Source organism: Uranotaenia lowii, chromosome 3 (genome assembly GCF_029784155.1).
Source record: "Uranotaenia lowii strain MFRU-FL chromosome 3, ASM2978415v1, whole genome shotgun sequence".
Taxonomy (NCBI): Eukaryota; Metazoa; Arthropoda; class Insecta; order Diptera; family Culicidae; genus Uranotaenia; species Uranotaenia lowii.
The window spans coordinates 28,989,729-29,008,980 of record NC_073693.1 but is presented as its reverse complement, the minus strand read 5'-3'; the positions used below and the strand labels follow the sequence as shown (position 1 = coordinate 29,008,980).

General features: G+C 42.1%; 2 protein-coding genes across 2 annotated transcripts; one reads left to right on the top strand and one right to left on the bottom strand.

Annotated features, from left to right (window-relative positions):
- The first annotated feature begins 663 nt into the window (after nt 1–663).
- LOC129756701 (divergent protein kinase domain 1C) lies at nt 664–16,567 on the top strand. Its single transcript, XM_055753684.1, has 4 exons — nt 664–1,476; nt 4,957–5,106; nt 5,166–5,858; nt 14,996–16,567. The coding sequence occupies exons 1-4, from the start codon at nt 1,294–1,296 to the stop codon at nt 15,206–15,208; spliced, it is 1,239 nt and encodes a 412-aa protein (XP_055609659.1). The 5' UTR covers nt 664–1,293; the 3' UTR covers nt 15,209–16,567.
- Nucleotides 16,451–17,800, bottom strand: LOC129756705 (replication factor C subunit 2). The gene is made up of 3 exons (XM_055753688.1): nt 17,562–17,800; nt 17,386–17,497; nt 16,451–17,327 (listed from the first exon to the last, which is right to left on the bottom strand). The coding sequence occupies exons 1-3, from the start codon at nt 17,648–17,650 to the stop codon at nt 16,494–16,496; spliced, it is 1,035 nt and encodes a 344-aa protein (XP_055609663.1). The 5' UTR covers nt 17,651–17,800; the 3' UTR covers nt 16,451–16,493.
- Between the last annotated feature and the right edge of the window lie 1,452 nt (nt 17,801–19,252).

Below are 19,252 nucleotides of genomic sequence, written 5' to 3'. Positions count from 1 at the left end.
CCCTGTTGCATGATGCCCCGTTTGACGGTACTTCAAATGTTATTTGATAACAGAAAGGAAAAGAATTTTTGTTTTATTTATTTTAAATGCTGATCCTTGAAGAATTTTGGCGTTTTAATTCGAATCCATTTACAGATTTTATTTATCATTTCTAGTTTTGGCAATATGACGTTTGGAAGATCTACATTCAGTTTTATTTGAAATAAAATAAAATTGCTGTATACTAAAAAGTAATCCAAATTTTTAGTAAATTATAACAAATTGAACGAAAGCTTGTATGCAATATATTTTAATACAAGAATTTATCTTTTTTTTTTTTAATAAAACACCTTGAAATTTATTCATTCCCACCTTCCGGCCTTATTGAATATCGTATTTTAATTTGAATAGAAATTCCAATTTCCACCTGCTTGAATATTTCATACTAATGAACACACGACAGCTTGTCTTATTCGAGCATAAAGTTCATTATAGGCCAATAACATCGGATTCATTCATGTTGCCTCCCACAATCGAGACCAAACAACCCCACAAATGTTGGAGAAAATGAGAGACTGTTAGAGCGGAATTTCATTCAAACGAGAGCATTCCCAAGCATAGAAAAGTCCAACGGCTTACTTCAGATATGTTGTAGTAAATATATATTGCAAGCAGGGAACACGCGAGGATGCGAGAATGCCAACAAACAAGAGTCAACCCGCAAGTGGGTAGGAAAAAAGGACGACAACATCCGAAAGGCCGAACAAAATGAGCGGCAGCAGCGACGGCGTGACTCGTTTTTCCATTTCAGTGTCACGCTCACGAATTCCCTATTTTTTCCCTCCGGGGCTTCGGGTATAATTTCCACCCTCTCACCTCGGCTCATATTTACTAGTCGCATCGAATGTGGTATGAAGGTATAGAAGTTGGGCATGAAGCCCCAGCATGTTTTTCACGGTTTTTCACTGTCCGAAAGGTGGAGTCGTCTAGTCGTGTGGGAGGTGAAAATTTTCCAATATCTCGGAAGACGTAGCGCCAGGATAGGTGTGTTTCCAGTTAGTTTGCCTGATAATTTATGTTAGAAATCTTACTAACGTGATACAATCGTCGTATATCAACGCATCGAAATCGTAACAGTGAGTGTTTAAGCGGCCTTAGAATTTTTTCTACCAAAAACAAGAAAACCATTTTGCTCAGCGCCCCTTCATCAAGCAACAAATGTGGAAGTGAAAAATTGAAATCCTGTTCCTAAACGTCGTCGTCGTCCTCGAAAACAACCCACCACAGAAGTAAAAAAAAAAAACACGAAACAGGATGTGGTTCCTAACAAAGAAGGACTGCAAAAGTCTGGCCCGGAAGGTGCGTTTTGCTCCCCGGAAGCGCTTCTATCTGCTGACGGTGCTGGTCGTGATCGTGGTGCTGGTGCTGATCTACGGCAGCATCACCTCGTCCTACTACTGTCTCGATGCCGGCGTCGAGTGGAAAGTTAAGAAATTTGTAAGTATAATTAATTGCTAAGGGGGGCCCCCATCAATCGACAATTCGATTACAGTGTGTTTCATGATTGTCCAGCTAGAGCAGAAAAAGATAGACTTCTGTTTGCTATCAAAATCAAACAAATTGCTTTAAAAACCAATATGATTGTTATGTTGAAGACAGTTTTCAATGAACTACTACGCGAAACAACAAATAGTGGCTCCAGAGAGTACCTTTATATAAATTATATTAGGATAACTCTATAACTGAGTTGACTTTATCGAGTTGAATTCGCTGCGACACCGAAAATGTCATGCCATTTTTCTTATAATGTTTAGAATCAAACCAAGATTTTAGGGTAGTTTGATACATATATTTACTTCAAGAATCAAAAGAAAAGTTAATCGATGGAGCCTTGAATGTAAAATTGAACGCATTTTCGCTTGACGCCCTCCATCAAAGTCTTTACAGTGTCATCCGGTACTCCGGTCATCCGGTAGTTTCTCGTTTTTTTTTTTCCATTTTCCTAAAATGTCCTTCTCGTCTTTGGCTATTTTCTTGCTCTTCCGAACCTCCCGCTTCATTATAGTCCAGTACTGCTCCACCTGGCGCGGCTCCGGACAGTTTGGCGGGTTCATTTGGTCCTTTGGAACAGATTCTGTTATCTTATTTTAATCGCCGCTGGGATATATTCTTATTTAATTTTTGGCATTTCGGCGAGTTGTGAAAATTCAAGGTAGAATATTTAGAGAGAACATGAAAGTATTATAGGTGGAAAGATCAAAGCTAGAGCGCTTTGGGTAGAAGAAATTGAATAGTTGGTGAAAATGTTAGCAGGGCTTTTGTTGTGTGAACAGCTTTTGAACTACTTGCGTGATTCTTTGCCGCGCGCCGTTTCAATGTTGATAGGAAGCGATGAAGAAACCCATCGCATTCCTACCCACATTGAAACACGGACGGGTCGAACACATGAGATTGTGTCCGACCGGGCAAAAAATCACCCAAGCAGCGCTCACATGTGCTGTTCTATTGCTAAGCCAATTCTATCGATGCGTGCTACTTTTTTAGGTCTACCTTGAATTTTCACAACTCGCCGAAATGCCAAAAATTAAATAAGAATATATCCCAGCGGCGATTAAAATAAGATAACAGAATCACTTGGCTAAAGAAGGGGGGAAATGGGATAACAAAAATTACAACACAATTCACCACGATGCATTTGGCAAAAAAGTAAGGCATCGGATGGATAATATGCGAAAACAAAAGTAGCAACCATCCGATGTACCTAAAAAAGTAGCACGCATCGATAGAATTGGCTTAGCAATAGAACAGCACACGTGAGCGCTGCTTGGGTGATTTTTTGCCCGGTCGGACACAGTCTCATGTGTTCGACCCGTCCGTGTTTCAATGTGGGTAGGAATGCGATGGGTTTCTTCATCGCTTCCTATCAACATTGAAACGGCGCGCGGCAAAGAATCACGCAAGTAGTTCAAAAGCTGTTCACACAACAAAAGCCTTGCTCACATTTTCACCAACTATTCAATTTCTTCTACCCAAAGCGCTCTAGCTTTGATCTTTCCACCTATAATACTTTCATGTTCTCTCTAAATATTCTACCTTGAATTTTCACAACTCGCCGAAATGCCAAAAATTAAATAAGAATTTGGAACAGATTGGACAGAATTGGCCTCATACCACTCCAGAACACTTTAGAATAGTGGCATGATGCCAAATCTGACCAAAATAGCGGAGCTTCGTTGTGCTGCAAGAACGGCAAAAGGCGCTTCTCGAGGCATTCAGATTTGAAGATCTCGCCATTTACTGTGCCCTTTATGTTACGAAAGGCTCACTCCTCAGTCCGCAAGAAGATGGCCTGGTAAACGAGATATTTGGAGATCGGCTTTTATATATGTTTCGTCGTCCATCACACAGCAGCCATATTTTGTCAACATCTTCTCGTAGAGATTCCGTGCCCAAGTTTTAGCCGTCGATTGTTGCCGCTCATCGCGGTTGGGAAAGTTTTGTACCTTGTACGCATGTAGTCCAGCTCTTTTATTTGCATTCTGGACGTAGCTCTGCGACATGTCGATCTTTTTAGCCAAATCACGGCTTGAGGCGTTAGGATTAGCTTCAATCATCCGCTTCCCCTTTCCCTCCGTCTTTTTGTTCTTCGGTCCCGGTTTTATTCCAGCTCCTTTGCCGTGGTCCAACGTCAACCACTCCTAGAATCGCTTCAACACTCTGGAGATGGTTGAATGGTGAATGTTCAACATTTTCCCCACTGCTGGTGCGACAGATCAGGAAATTCCAGGTGTTTGCAAAGAATTTGTTCTCTCGACTCGCGTTGGTTTACCTCCATTTTCGTTGAATCTAAAAACACGACTTCGAGTTTGACAGCATGTAAACAATAGCTTCGTTAAATCGTTGGTAAAAATCGGTTTCAACTGGTTTCTGTCAACTTGTAGATGTTCAACGAGCCAATGTTTTGGTCGAAACTAGTCAAGTCGTTATTCAATGGAGTAAGTTGAAATCAGTCGAAACCAATCCAGCTAGGCAGCAGAATTCGTTTCGACTTGGTAGAAATCGGTCGAAGTCAATTGGAAAGAGACAGGTTGAACGGACTAAATACACATCAATGAGAAAGTGTGCAAAATTTGATTGATTTTTACCCAATGGTAAAAAAAGTGTGACGCTATATTTTCGTGTTCGCCCTTTACGTATCGAACCTACCATAAAATGAGGTGGCTCGGGACATTCTCGGACTATTTCGTAATATTTATTTCAAATTCTGCTCTTGCAGCCCGCGATTTGAAAATTAAATTTTAAGTTCAATACAAGGGACATGTCTTAAAAAAAACTGTCTCTTTAAAGATAACGTTTCCATATCAGGGCTGTAGTTTCTACCGTGTTCTAGACTCCATGGAAATTGGAAGAACTGTGAGAAATGCAGCCAAAAATTAATCAAGGCCAAATTAAATATGAACGTGAACGTGGTCGAAAAGTTATCCAATAACTTGGGAAGGCACTGCCAAGCCGATGGGAACGAGTAGGGTGGAGTCAACTCGATAGTTTCGCTTCAGTCAGCGTGTTTTTTTTCTGCTCCAACCTCAAGTGGGTGGTTTAATCTGTCAATAACAGGAAAACGAGAAGTGAAGGTTTTGTAGGATAGGCAGCTGAGCGCTTTGGAGCTTTTCCGAGAGCAAAGGGTGCGAAAATGCTCGCGAGATGAACTTGATGAAAGGTGATGAACATGTTCACTCCGTTTTTCTCGCTCTCACTTGGTTTTTTGTTTGGTTCTTTTTATTTCAACAATTCAGCACCTTTCGACGCCGGCTACCCGAACTGATGTGTGCCGGCATGTTTTTTGTGGCACGTGCTTCCGAGGGGAGACTGTTGAAGCAACAGCCCGAGGCGCGTTGTTTAGTGTAGAAATTTAGGAGACTTCTAGTAGCATTCTTTAAGAGCCAGGACGTTGGGTAATTGATTGTGATTAATTTTCAGTGCCAACGTCATCATCAGCAGAGCACTGGACGGATGTGTTCAGACTTTTGTCGAAAGTTTTGGGATTTCCGCTGTCCGGATCCACCGTTGGAAATCCATCACCCCAATCGCTTCCAGGCAAAGCGAGCTGATACAACGTTGACGTTGATTGTAAGTTGGATTTCTTAGACCCATATTTCAGTAGCTTGACATTCCTTTATCTTTTCCAGCAAGCGGTTCCCAACGAAAACTACGAGAAGCTGTTCTGGGTGGACAGTTTCTATCACAAGGAACATTATCCTTCGGCCAGCGAATACGAAAGCATCGTCAGCCGGTACATCCAGAATAAGTACAGCATCAGCGTGACACCGGAGCGAATGCAATCCCTCCTGAGGCTGACCGCGGCCAAAGAGGACGAAGTTATGCTCCAGAAAAGTATGCGGCACAGCTGGAATCTGATCCAGAATCACGAATACATGATGATGAGTCTGTTCAACGAAAACGAACTGTTCCCATACGCCGGAGATAATTGTGCGGAAATGTTTGCCTCCGAATACCTTAATGCTATCGATTTCGACGACGATCGTTTTTACTATTCCAATCACATTCCGTTGGACCGCTGGCGGTACCATATCAAGGTGGCAGTACTAGTACTCGACTATGTCACGGAGCTGGATCAACACGAAATTCAGATGTGTCACGTCGATCTGACGCGGTTTGGGATCAACAACAATCGGTTGAAGTACGATGATTTGCGGTTCGTGTATCCAGCTTACACAATCAACCGGAAGCTGTCCAGCGGAAGTTACTGCAGCCGGGACGAGCACTGCAGCTTTATGTACTGCAAGTCGGAGTGTAACATGAAGACGAGGCGCTGCGAGTCCCGGGTTATGAACAACAATGTGCAGATTGTTTGTGAGAAGGTAAGATTTGAATCCCTCGATGATGAGTTAACATTTATCATAATGGGAAGATAATTGTTGCTCTCATGATGATTGTACAAAGTGTAGAGTCCTGTTAAAACATTTCTCGATTCGGAAACGCTTTTTATTTTGTCAAATTACTCAGCTTTCATTTTTTCACGTTTCCACTCCTAAAGTGTCAGATAACTTCTCCTTTTCAATACCGTCTTTGTTTTTACATAAACTTAGATTTATGTGATTGATGTACGTTGTTGGAAGCACTTTGGGCAGTGGAAAGAAGAGATCTTGTTCTGTTTGACGGTAGAACTTGGAATACTTTATTACATTACATTGCGTCCTATTCATACTAAAACTATCTCTATGGTTACATTTCCTAACTGTTTATTCCTAATAACACCACCATGCGTGTGTTGTTATTCATCCCATCGATTGCTTCGATGAGACGAATCTCAACACTCCTCCTCAACACACGCAGTTCACCGCTCAGCAAAGCCCTGTGCCGGACCACGACAACAGCCTTCAGCTCAACGACCCGCGTCTGGTTTCGCTCGACGACAACCTTCCTGCGGATCACTCGAAGACAAACTTCCGTCTGGCCCGACTCCCTTCTTGCTACCGATACCGTTTCACACGGCTCGACGCCCTTCGCAGCGAATCGAAGCTCTTCGCCTCGACGCTCCTCCTGAGTCCTAACGCCTCCCAGTGGCTCCAGCCCGACGACCTCCTCCACTTGGCGTTCCAGTCCGACGCCCTTCCATGGCACCTGTTTGACGACCTTCCGTAGTTCCCGGCTCGTAAGTCCACCAGAGGTTCCTGGTCCGACGACCACCACCTGGCCTACAACTTGACCACTTTCCACGGCCCGCCAACCTTCCATGGCTCCCGGCACGACGAACAGTGATTCCAGTCCGCTCTCAATGGCTCCGGACCAACGGCCCTCCAAAGCACCTGCCTGACGACCTCCCTCCCGTGTCTCCTGGCTTGCCGACCTCCAGCTGGCTTCCCGGTGCGATGACCTATCAGGTTCTTGTTCCGACAACCTCCCACGGTTCTGGCTCGACGACCTTTGGATTACCGGCGCTGGCTCGTCCTCCCATTGACTTCTTGGCTGGTTCTACTTCCACTGATGATTCCACTCCTCCTTTCCACTAGTGCTGGGCCCATAACCTGTTGTTGGAAGCACTTTGGGCAATGGAAAGAAGACATCTTGTTCTGTTTGACGGTAGAACTTGGAATACTTTATTACAGTACATTTCGTCCTATTTATAACTAAAACTATCTCTATGGTTACATTTCCTAACTGTTTATTCCTAATAACACCACTATGCGTGTGATGTTATTCATCTCATCGATTGCTTCGATGAGACGAATCTCAACAATGTAGACAATCGCAACACGTATCATCGAAGGGGGAACCCTACATATACCATTTCTCCTGCCTGGATTTTGTAGTAATAGAAACAGAATGCAAATTATGCCGTGAATCAAAGCTATAAACCTAAGCTTACCCGAATATTTCTGTGATATGTTCACTCGTAGAACATCACGCTCCTCTCAGCATTTGTAACCGAAATACAAATCGATCTCCACTAGGTTTGTGGCCGGAACACGAACCTGAACTAAAAATCCTGGCATCCAAAACAGCTTCCACTTCGTCTTTCATAATAAATATTATCCATACTGTTTGTGGCTGGAACACGAGTTAAAACAATTACTCCGGCGTCCCACAGACGCCCTATTAAGTATAGACCACCATTAGCCACCTTAGAGCACCTGTATTCGTGGTCCAAACAACTGGTTTAGACCCAAATTCCGACCCGAGCAACCGCATTGGTGATCCATTATACCAGTTTCAACTCAACTTTTTTTAGAGCTGGTATAAGGATTGATCCAAACCTGATGAGATTTGGATCCAATTTGACGCAGTTCTAAACCGTTTGACAGTTAATGGAACACGAGTGCAGTTGCCAGTTTTTTCATTGGATCGGATCTAATTTCTTTGGTTCAATTCTTGTATAAACTAGACCCAAGAATAGACCACGAATACAGATGCCCTTAGAGCATCTGTATTCGTGGTCTATTCTTGGGTCTAATTTATACAAGAATTGAACCAAAGAAATTAGATCCGATCCAATGAAAAAACTGGCAACTGCACTCGTGTTCCATTAACTGTCGAACGGTTTAGAACTGCGTCAAATTGGATCCAAATCTCATCAGTTTTGGATCAATCCTTATACCAGCTCTAAAAAAAGTTGAGTTGAAACTGGTTTAATGGATCACCAGTGCGGTTGCTCGGGTCGGAATTTGGGTCTAAACCGGCTGTTTGGACCACGGATACAGGTGCTCTTAGCCATAAATAACCACAAGTAGAGTACTTAATTCTTTTTTTGGAAAGGACTCTTTTTTGGTGGTTTTCGTCGGATCTTCAACGCTGGTCCGTTTCGGCACGTTGCTCTCTCAAAAGCAGTTTTGCACGGAACCGAGCGTTGGGCAGTGTTGGTGGCTTGCACCAGTAGGATTCCGGGAACCGAACTTCCGGATCCTACTGGTGTTGTTCACTTTCCACTCGAGAATACTGGAGGCTTCCCGCGAACAGCGCATTTTTTAACACTGAAATAGATTCGACGTTCAGAGTTTTGTTTTTTGTCGGGTGACCTACTGAGCTCGGTTTGTTCAAAGTGATTATACCGAAAATACAAACGACTACAAATTAACTGTTACACAGAAAACATAAGACTTGTCGAAAAATGCTCCCTAGAATTTAAACGAGAGCATTTGCTTACACAAATAACACACGACGTATTACAGGACACGACACTTAACGTACTTACTAACGGAAAAAAGGAACTAAAATTACCTTTTTGTCGACCGGTTTCGGGCTCGATGTTGCCCATCTACAGGACGATGTCCGACTGATTACGTAGAAGAAAAACACTAACGCAGCATCATACTATAACACAGTATTTGTCGAAGAGAGGTTGATTTTTATACATTTTTGTTGCATCTTCTGGTACGATGTCGGTTGGTTGTTGAACGACTGTGGCAGACCCATTTATGCCATCGAACGGTACAGGAATTGTTGGTTGCTGAAGATTAAACTCTTCCATCAAGATGTTCAATGGAATTGGAACCTCTGCTGCTGAAGGTTCATCGCTGGACCGAAACTTCATCTGGTTCTAGATGGGATCAAAGAACCTTTCGTCGGCCAACTTGATGATCCAGGAGAACGTTATAGTTGACGTTGCCGATTCTTACGAGGACCACACCCGGCATTCACTTCCATTCATCGTTTGTTAAATACTCCTTGGCGTAAACAGGAGACCCAACTTCGAACCTTCGGTTGCGCTTGAGTTGCTGTCTGACAGGTGGACACTTTGGGCGCAGAAGATCCAAAGTTGTGCGTATGAAACTTCCTAGCATCATATTGTCGGGTGATTTCCCACCTAGCACTGCGGACGGTGTAGAACGATAAATAGATGTGCAGGAACGTTTGAAGGGCTGTTGCAGTTGATGTCTCTCCTCCCCCGATGATTTTCTTCAAAGATCGTTTCAGAGTGTCCACAAACCGTTCCGCTTGGCCATTGGATTGCGGATGATACGGTGCTGTGAGTAGGTGAACGACTCCTAACTTCTCGCAAAACTTCCGAAACATAGCGCTAACGAATTGGCTACCGTTGTCAGTCACGATAAGCGTTGGTGTTCCGAAGCGAGCAAAACATTCTCGGAGAAAGGCGATTGAAGTTAGAACAAGCTCTACTCTCATCTGAAGAATTTCCGGCCATTTTGTGAAGGAATCCACGACGACCAGATAGTACAATCCTTCCACAGGACCGGCAAAATCTATGTGAAGACGTTGCCACGGAACATCGACTGACGGCCACGGCTGTGGGATTGCTTGAGGTGAAGATTTCGCAGCACTGACACAGCTTGAGCACCTTCGCACGTTGTCTTCGATGTCGTCGATTTGGGGCCAGAAAACGATGCCTCGAGCAATGGCTTTTGATCGCTCGATTCCGGGATGACCCTGATGAATTTGTTTCAGGATCCGTTTCTGGAGACTCTCCGGAATAAGGACTCGGTCCATCATCATCACACAATCGCCAACCAATGAGTAAGATTCTCGACGGCCAGAAAATGGTCTTACCTCAGTGTCGGGAATTGCTTCGCTACGCGTTGGCCAGCCGTTGTTGATGTAGAGCTTTACTTTCTGAAGAACTGGATCCTTAGCGGTAGCTTTTAGAACCATTTCGAATGTGATCGGAAGGTGTTGTAGGGTGTCTTGTAAACTGGAACTGATGTCAGTTCCGGCATGAACCATTGCAATGACTGCTTCTTCGTCTGGCTTCTCGTGCTTGTTGATGAGTCGTGAAAGTACATCAGCGTATCCAAAATTTTGTGTTGACACGAACTTGATCGCAAAATCGTAGCCCAGGAAAGTGAGTGCCCAACGCTGGAGTCGGTTGGCAGTATGCACTGGTATTCCCTTCTTGCATCCGAAAACTTTTAACAACGGTTGATGGTCCGTCTGTAACGTGAATCGATGGCCCCAAAGCATGCGATGGAATTTGGTACAGGCGAAAACCAACGCAAGTGCTTCCTTTTCGATTTGGCTGTAGTTTTGCTCAGCTTGATTGAGCGACTTGGAAGCATGAGCAATCGCCTTCACGGATCCGTTGGGAAAACGATGCATGATGACGGCTCCGATGCCGGTCTTTGATGCGTCACCAGCCACGATGATGTCGTGTTTCGGATTGTAATGGGTCAGGAGCAGATTTGATTGCAGAATCCGCTTGATGTTTGAAAAGGCAAGTTGACATTCCTGGTTCCAAATTTCGCATCTTTCTTCAGAAGCTTATCCAAAGGATTGGATCGCATTCGCCGTTTCGCATAGCATCGCATTCACTATGTCATCGGCCTTAATTGGTGCATCTCTCGGGTAAATTTCCCGTAGAAATTAACTGCGCCCAGGAATGACCGCAAAGTGGTAACGTCAGTTGGAGCTGGCATCTGGGAAATAGCTTGGATTTTCGCTGGATCGGGCCGGATTCCATTTGGATCGACTATGTGTCCGAGGTATTTAATTTCCTTCTGGTTGAAACGGCACTTTTCAAAGCGCAGGTGGAAACCATAGTCTTGGAGTCGTTTGAAAAGAGCTGTTAGTGATGCATAATGTTTCTTGTCGTCTTCGCTGTGGATGATAATGTCATCAAGAAATGCATCAGCTCCCTTCAGGCCTGCTATCATTTTCGCCATCAGCTGCTGGAACGCCCCGGGAGCGGATTTCACCCCTGAAAAACTTCCGGGAAGCGAGTGATCGTTGTAAAGAAATTTGGAAAGATTCACCTGATTGCATTGTGCAGCGAGCGGCTTCGACCAGAGATCAAATGCGTCCATCCAGTCCAGTCCAATGACGTTCAGATTGTTGACCGAAGTAACGTAACATTGCTCCATTCGCGTGACGTTGCTGATGGCGACAGATGAAGTGAACTCTCCTAGCAGTTCCAAAGGTTCCCCAGATGCGGTTGTTGCTTGCATTTGGGTAGCGTTGATTGTAGGTCCACCAATCTTCTTCCAGACATCTTGAGTGACAACTGAGATGTCAGAACTGCATTCGAGCTGAAACTTAATAGGACACCGTTGAAATCAACAGTCAGGTCGTCTACGACTTTGGATTTGCTTTAACTGGATCGTTTTCATTCTCAATGTTCTGTTCTTCGGTTTTCCTCTCTTGTCGCCTGCGGACGGTGATACAGAAAATTTTGACGAGCAACTGCAATAACCTTCACGGTTTTCAATTTGTCCACATTGCTTGCAGGTGTGCTTGGCAAAGTTGCAATCCTTGACGAAATGCATCGCACCACATTGCCAGCACGGAGATGGTGCAACTTTATCGTTTGCTGGTGGGGATGGTTTTGATTGATGGCTCGATTGCTTCTTGAGCTGCCGAACCGCCTGGACCGTCGAAGATGAATGTTTCTTCTCCACCATCGCAACGTCATACTTGAGGTTTGACAGGCGCTGGCATTCGGTCACCAAACCATCGATGTTGATTTCAGCTGCATCGGACTCGAGCTTGGACAGGAGACGGGCCCGGATATCGGCGTCCTTTGCCGACTTGAGGCCGCAGATGAATGCGAGGCTCTTGAACTGGTTAGCGGTGAGTCTTTGTAGCTCGAATTCCTCACACTGGCGGTTGACTGCCCCAGCATATGTCAAGAAATCGTCGGCTTCGTTTTTGATGATTTGTAGGCAATCGTAGCGCTTGCTGAACAGTAATTTTTGTTGCCCAAAAATCGCCTTTCAGTCCACACACAAAAAAAAGCATAGTAAAATTACTAAATCCGTGGTTTAAACGAACAACAGGCGACCATATTTTTGAGTCAAATATGTTTTGTTGTTTATAATACCTTACGCATAGCTATTTTACCATGTGCTCAATTTGGCTGCGCATAGTAAATTCGACTGCGTTTTAGTAAAATTGTCAATGAAATGATGCATTGTTTTACTTCGTCCCTAGTAAAATTAATATGTTTCATGATGAAACTATGATAAAGATTAGGAGGAGCGAGGAGCTTGATTTAAATAGTAAAATTACTATGTATGTTTGTTTGTTTATTTGCATGCATGCATTATGACATTATTTGAAACATGAAAATTCACACTTCCGACACACGTCGGTCAATGTGAGTGTGTTCTCCCGATGCTCTGGAATGATTTTCAAAGTTATGTAACTATAAAGCAGCTCAAAATTAGTTTTTTTTACAAACGGGTTTGATGATTGATGATCCTGAATTAGTGTAAACAACAAGAATGTTTACCATAGTAAAATTATCATACGCACTTATGTTTTTGAGTCAAATATGTTTTGTTCTCAAAAGTACGATGTGCATAGTATTTTTTTGATATGAATTGGTGCCACAATGTCAAAATTACTATGCGGGCGGTAGTTGTGATAGAAATTATGATGAAATTATCATGATCATAGTATTTTCGACAACAAACATTGAGAGTTATCGAAAATTACCAGGTACATAGTAATTTCAATATTGTTTCATGCGCACTTTCACAAAATCGATGTTAAAAATTTCGTGGTTGAAAATACTATAGCGCTGAAATGGTAAAATTATCATGACAGCGTCTTTGGGATGACCACTCATTTTTTTTTCCGTGCACCCTGTTCGCGCCAAAAACCATCAGCGCGAGCGAACGTATCAAGTACCGATAATTGCTCATCACTCAGCCACAAGTACCTAGGATCGTTTGCTATATCTCTGCCACATGAATCTGCATTGATGACAACAAGTGCGTGTGTGCAGAAGTATAGGCAAAGGAATGACCGATTGCGATTGTATCAACCCATTATTGCAGAGCCCTGTTGGTTAGCAGCGAGACGAAAAGACAGAACCAACAAAACACCCGTGTCAGTCGGTTGGAATTTAATACAGTCCACTATTGTTTTGTATCGTTGAGTTAAGTTCTTAAGAATAAACGTTCCCTCGTGATTTTATCACCACCAAGTGCCGTGTTTAATAACCTTCGAGCTCTCAAACGTCTGGGAACTTTGCTGTGATTCCGAACCAGTTATTTAACGGGAATTGGCCCTAACACACCCCTTCGTCGAACGTGAAATTGCGTGGGTCTGGTAGGAGATAATTTAAAAACCGGGACGCTCAGGCTACGCAGCAACAGTCGAACCTTTGCCGGATCTTCCAGTCTGAAAAGTTCTTCATATTCAGCGGTCGAATGTTCACCCGTTCTCAGGGTCGAAATGGAACTCCTTGATAGCGGATGATAGAGATTCTATAATTTGTTTCGGTGCGCCACGCTGTGCTGCTGGGTTTGCTCCTCCGGTGAATTGTTCCAGAACGGCCATCAAACGACTATTCTGGTTCGCCATCTGACGCATAACCTCTACCATCGAAGCTGCAGGAACATCTCCTTCCTCCTCAAGAAAATCTCCGACTTCGACCGGTTTTCCGTTGCGACGATTCATTTTCTCGGTTGATTCGTCTTCAGAATTTGAATACTCGTCGCCAAAAATGTTATGTTCGACTTCGGTCTATTAATTAAATACCGTGTTGGACAATTCAGAAAAATGCTTTTATTCTAACTGAAGGCTAACTAACAAGTCAGTATTTCATTCGTTTCCCCTAGCAACTCAAATTCCAGGCTGACTAGATTTTATTCGCTGCCTCGGTAGCATACCTTTCCTTCTAAAGTTGCTGTTCAAACAATATTTTTCACCTCTTCAGGAACTCTTTGTACCCGGGAACTGTTGATGGAATCGTAAGTCAGGGAAGGCTTGCTTTTACACGTGGCTACGAGGATTTGAGAATCACCACATCGTTTTAAAATGCGTTCATGCATTCTAATATGATGAGCGCATCACTTTTTCTCTACATCCGTGACTACAACAGAAAATCATCATTCAAGCTGCATGTATGTTATAACAGAACTTACTATTACAGAAGTTCGCAAATAAAAATGATTGTGCCTATTCTATACAGATGAAATCATACTTTGTTTACTCACATGGTCTGTACGTAATACCTTCCGACGCATTTTCGTCCTCCACGATTGTCATCCTGACTTCAAACATCGCATTTGGTTTTTCCGGATAGATTCCAAAGTCGCAAAATAACTGAAAAAATAATAAAAGAAATTTTGGTAAATTTGTAATCATTTTATTTATTGTTACCTACTTAAATTTATCGGCCTTATCAGTGAAAAGTGATGTCCCTTTCAGTATGGACATCTTAAGATTATGAAATTTTATAGATGGATAGAACGTTAGAAGAAATAAAAGATGGTGAAAATGAGCGGCTAGAATTTATTTAGAAGCATTATCATTCCATATCAAATTTGCTTGGGCAATCGCTACACAGAACAAAAAACCGGAAGCGGTACGACGGTAATAGTTTGAAACTTTATCTTGAGGCTGCAATTTTCTTGAAAGTTGGATAGTATAAAAACAATAAAAACATTGTTGTTCGGGCCGGTACACATTTGATTTTTTTTAACAACACTGTGTAAAATTTACAGCTACTTTTTGAGTGAAAATCTAAAATTTAATGTAAATTTAAAAAAATTCAAAATTTGTATGTTACATATTAATCAAATTGTATTGTTTCATTCAGATCCTTCTGGGTACCACCCGCTATCCCGGAATCCTGGTAACGCAGAAAACGCCGGACCGGCTTCAGATGCTCCTGGAACGCTGTGCCAATCCGACGACCGAACGGGACGTGTCCCGCACTAATCCTCTGGGCGCCTCCGAGGAACTGAAGAAGAAGCTGTACAACGAACTGACCAGTATTTACGAAAAGCTTGCCCTCATTAATGCACCGTGAGAAATTGAACCCCAAAAAGGGGATATTGCACCAGCACGTGATGTTTTGTGATCGTATTTTTCCTTCCTTTACCCTTGGCGTCTCATTATCATCATCGGTGGATGTGATTGGTTGTTTGCATGTGTGAATTTGCTTCATGGAAGCAAATGAAATTCAAACGTTCAAAAAAACCGTTGCAAGTAAGGCAAACAAAAAATGTTGTATTTTAGGCCGTAAGTGCATAAATTTCGTGCGTGATTCGGTGTGCAGCAGGGATGGTTTTGTTTTCGGAACCATCCGCTCGAGGTCGTATACTATAAAATATGTTTTTCAAACGGTTAGGACGCGTAATAGATGTTCTAGGGAAGAACAACACGTGGCTCTTTAGGCAACACATACTTATCAAGTTCTTTTTCTTCATACTAGAAGCTCAGGTAGCTACACATAGTTATTATAAAAATATTTTTTCTCTCACATAACATACTAAGCGTAGGGTGGAAAAATTTTTGCAAGTTTGATTTACAAAAATGAAACGTTTTGATTTGAATGGAAACTTTTGCTCTTCGATCAGGCAACGTTGTGAAAGTCGGTGCTTTAATTCGGCTAAGTTGTTTAGATAATTAGGTGTCTTTTGGGCGGTTTTTAGCATTCATAATGCGCCCGACTAGATGGATTGTCAATCAATGTCAGCAAAAGTTCAACGGCATCTCTTTCAGTGACTCAAAGTTCGATACAGAAAACTTGTAGTGCTCTGCACTAGATGGTGCTAGTGTTGTGCATGGAAAGTTCAATATCAAACGAGACGTTTCTTTTTGAGATGTCCGTCTGTGGTCCAGTTTCGTGATAAAATGATTGTGCATCTTTTAGATTGTTAGCCATGCGGAAAATTTAATGTTCGTCCAGTGTATGTGGATCGAAAAGAGAGATCGATAGACAGTGAAAGAGAATTGCGTGCTCCAAGCTTTAAAAAGGTATTTTGATTAGGTTTTTGTTCGTTAAAACACAACTTTTAAGACACATGCATGTAATTTTACTAAACCAGTCAACAGAAGCACATTCCAGTTACAGCAACGACAAATGAATACAATAAAACCTTAAATACAATCACGACACAAAATAAAAGGCAACAATCTTCTTCAGTATTCCAGTTAGTTTTAGAAACACACATTTTTAGTAAATCCTTTTTGGTACGGAATGAAAAAATAAAAAATAAAATGACAAATAATGGGCATTTTCTTTTTCAAGTGAATAGAACAGTTAAAATTCAAAGAGGAATGAAGTTTAATCGCTATCAAGTCTCAACAGCTTAAGAATAATCATACGACACTTCGCAAAGTTTTGCCAATAAACCGGACATCTGAAGCAATGAGTTAAGTCCATCGACTATTTTCATGTGGGTTTCCCCGATTTCCCGGATAAAGCACAGCTTCAGCTTCTCATTCATGTTCATTCGCTTGCAAACTCGGAAAATATTTCCAATAATATCCTCAGCTGCGTAGCCCAATCGCCACAGCTTGGCCATGATCTTATAGGCCTGGTGAATGTCCCCTTTAATACAATGCTCAAGCATGTCCTGTACAAGCATCGGATGAGGTTCATCGCAAACTTTGAAAACATTCGCTCCACTGATGTGTCCAAACCCATTCGAAGTCGATTGCAGATTATTCAGTGCTTGTCTCATGTCACCCTGAGCCGTAAAAACAATCGCCTCTAGACCATCTTCATCGTAGCTAAGAGCTTCTTTCTGACATACCTCAATCAATTTAGCCAGTATCTGTGCGTCAGACAATTTAGAAAACCGCAACATAGCACAACGGGATTGAATCGGTTCGATAATCTTTTCGCTTGTATTACAAGCCAACGCAAATCGTGTCGTGTTACTGTAGATTTCCATCGTTCGACGGAGCGCTTGCTGGGCTCCCTCGGTCATACTATCGGCTTCATCCAGAATGACAATCTTATGCCGACCCCGAGGAAGGGTAACCTTCTGTTGCGCGAACATTTTAATTTTGTTCCGGACCACATCGATACCTCGTTCGTTCGAAGCATTCAGCTCCAGAACGGCTTCCCGGAAATTTTCCCCAAGTAAGATGCGAGCCAAGCAAAGGATCGTTGTGGTCTTACCCACCCCCGGTGGACCCTTTGAACAAAAGGCCAAGTCAGATAACATCTCATAACTTTGAGAAAACTCAACTTACCGCAATGATGATATTGGGAGCATTTCCCTGGGTGGCGAAAACTCCCAGCCGACTGACAGTGTCCTCATTGCCGACAATTTCTTCGAAGCGTTGAGGTCGGTACTTTTCGATCCTGGAGAAAGTTTAAAGAGTTGGTAAAAATATTAATATTGAAACAAGTCTCTTAATTCACTTACCAAGGCAGACTTCTCTTCTTGCTGGCTGCAGCAGATTCTTTGGCCGCGCCGGAACCGGAGGCTCCTTCGTTTACCTGAGATTCTGGCATAGTGGCTGCGCGTTTTCTTTGTAAAACTAACTGACCAAATTTAACTTAAGGGCTTTATTTCATAAATTATTTTAATATAAAAACACCCGATTGCTTGCACCGGATTTTAAAGTGAATTTTGGCGCTGAACGCGGAGCGGATTAATTTGTTGTGGATGGTTGATGTTAGCTCGCAATTTTTGCCTCATCGGGCATGGATACACTGAGAAAATGTAGAAAAAACTTCACCGAAAAAGTGTTTTTTTTTCGAGATGATAAATAAATAATAATAAGCAGCAAAAACATTAAATTTGCTTTAATAAATTTTAAAAAGAAAGAAAAAAGTTTTGAGATAAGTGACATTCGGTGACCACATTTATTTGGAAACTTTTTTGGCGATTTTTTGTCAATTCTGATTTTTTCTTTTTTGATACTCTGATCAGGCACAGATTTTGCTTTGTTTTTGCTCAGAGTGCATAGATTTTCCAGACTTTTAAAACTGAATGTTGGAATTAATAATCATGTATTTGATATAATCCGTAAGTACCAGATTCTTCTAGAAATTTTCTTGAATGCGTTGGTATTTAATCAATCATTAAAACTTAATTTTATTAGTACACAGACTTTTTTCCAAGTTGCCGGGTTTTTTTTATTCTCAACACCTGGCATCTCTGCTGATGAGGCAAACATGAGGGCTAACTTGACGCACAATTTTAGAAGCCGCTTCAGATGATAATTTTAAAAGATAAAATGTCTGTTCAATCAACTCTAGTCGAAACGGGTCGAATCAAGTAGAAATGGATTGACAGTTGATCACCTGTCTCTTTCCAATTGACTTCGACCGATTTCTACCAAGTCGAAACTAATCCTGCTGCCGAGCTGGATTGGTTTCGACTAGTTTCAACTTGCTCCATTGAACATCGACCTGACTAGTTTCGACCAAAACATTGGCTCGTTGAACGTCTATCAGTTAACAGAAACCAGTTGAAACCGATTTTTACTAACGATTGAACGAAGCTAAACTCTTTTGGCTGCGTTTCTAAGTTTTTAAGATTTAAAATAAAAAAGACTCAAGAAATTAACCTCTCTCCAGCTTTAACAGAGGTATTCCATAGTAAAAAATAATCGAATAATATTGTCAATGTTAACGATTACCCACCAGCAGAACCTTGTCAGTCTTTTCTATCCATCATCTTCACCGCATCGATGCCGTCAGCCAGGGGTGCCAGGTTGTTTCGTCTAAAATCAGGACAACGCGAAGTTAAAAATCAGGATTTTTCAGGACACCTCTTGATTCATGAACACAATAAGGATTTCTGCTTATATTGCATAAATAAAGGCACAATACAGGTGCTGTAAACGCCTTGATTTATGCAACAACAGTACGCAACTTGTTGGCTGACCGGTAGTTCATATCGAAAAACACAATTTAAATATCATCTAAACCGAAGATTACCATCTGTTAAATGGGTTTATCTATTTTATGACCTATTTACTCGATTTTCTCATAGTTTAGCTACAAATTCGACCATATTTAAAAAGTTTTTATGAAAATCAGGACAAATCAGGACATTTTAGAGACAAATTTTCAAAAATCAGGACAACTCGAAAGTTTTTGAAAAAT

Bases quoted from the DNA above. Each gene is read 5' to 3' on its own strand.
- LOC129756701 (XM_055753684.1), top strand. From the start codon at position 1,294: ATGTGGTTCCTAACAAAGAAGGACTGCAAAAGTCTGGCCCGGAAGGTG. The intron at 1,477-4,956 runs GTAAGTATAATT...ATTAATTTTCAG, and splicing joins AGTGGAAAGTTAAGAAATTT to TGCCAACGTCATCATCAGCA. The intron at 5,859-14,995 runs GTAAGATTTGAA...TGTTTCATTCAG, and splicing joins TGCAGATTGTTTGTGAGAAG to ATCCTTCTGGGTACCACCCG.
- LOC129756705 (XM_055753688.1), bottom strand. From the start codon at position 17,650: ATGCCAGAATCTCAGGTAAACGAAGGAGCCTCCGGTTCCGGCGCGGCC. The intron at 17,498-17,561 runs GTAAGTGAATTA...AACTTTCTCCAG, and splicing joins AAGAAGAGAAGTCTGCCTTG to GATCGAAAAGTACCGACCTC. The intron at 17,328-17,385 runs GTAAGTTGAGTT...TTTTGTTCAAAG, and splicing joins CTCCCAATATCATCATTGCG to GGTCCACCGGGGGTGGGTAA.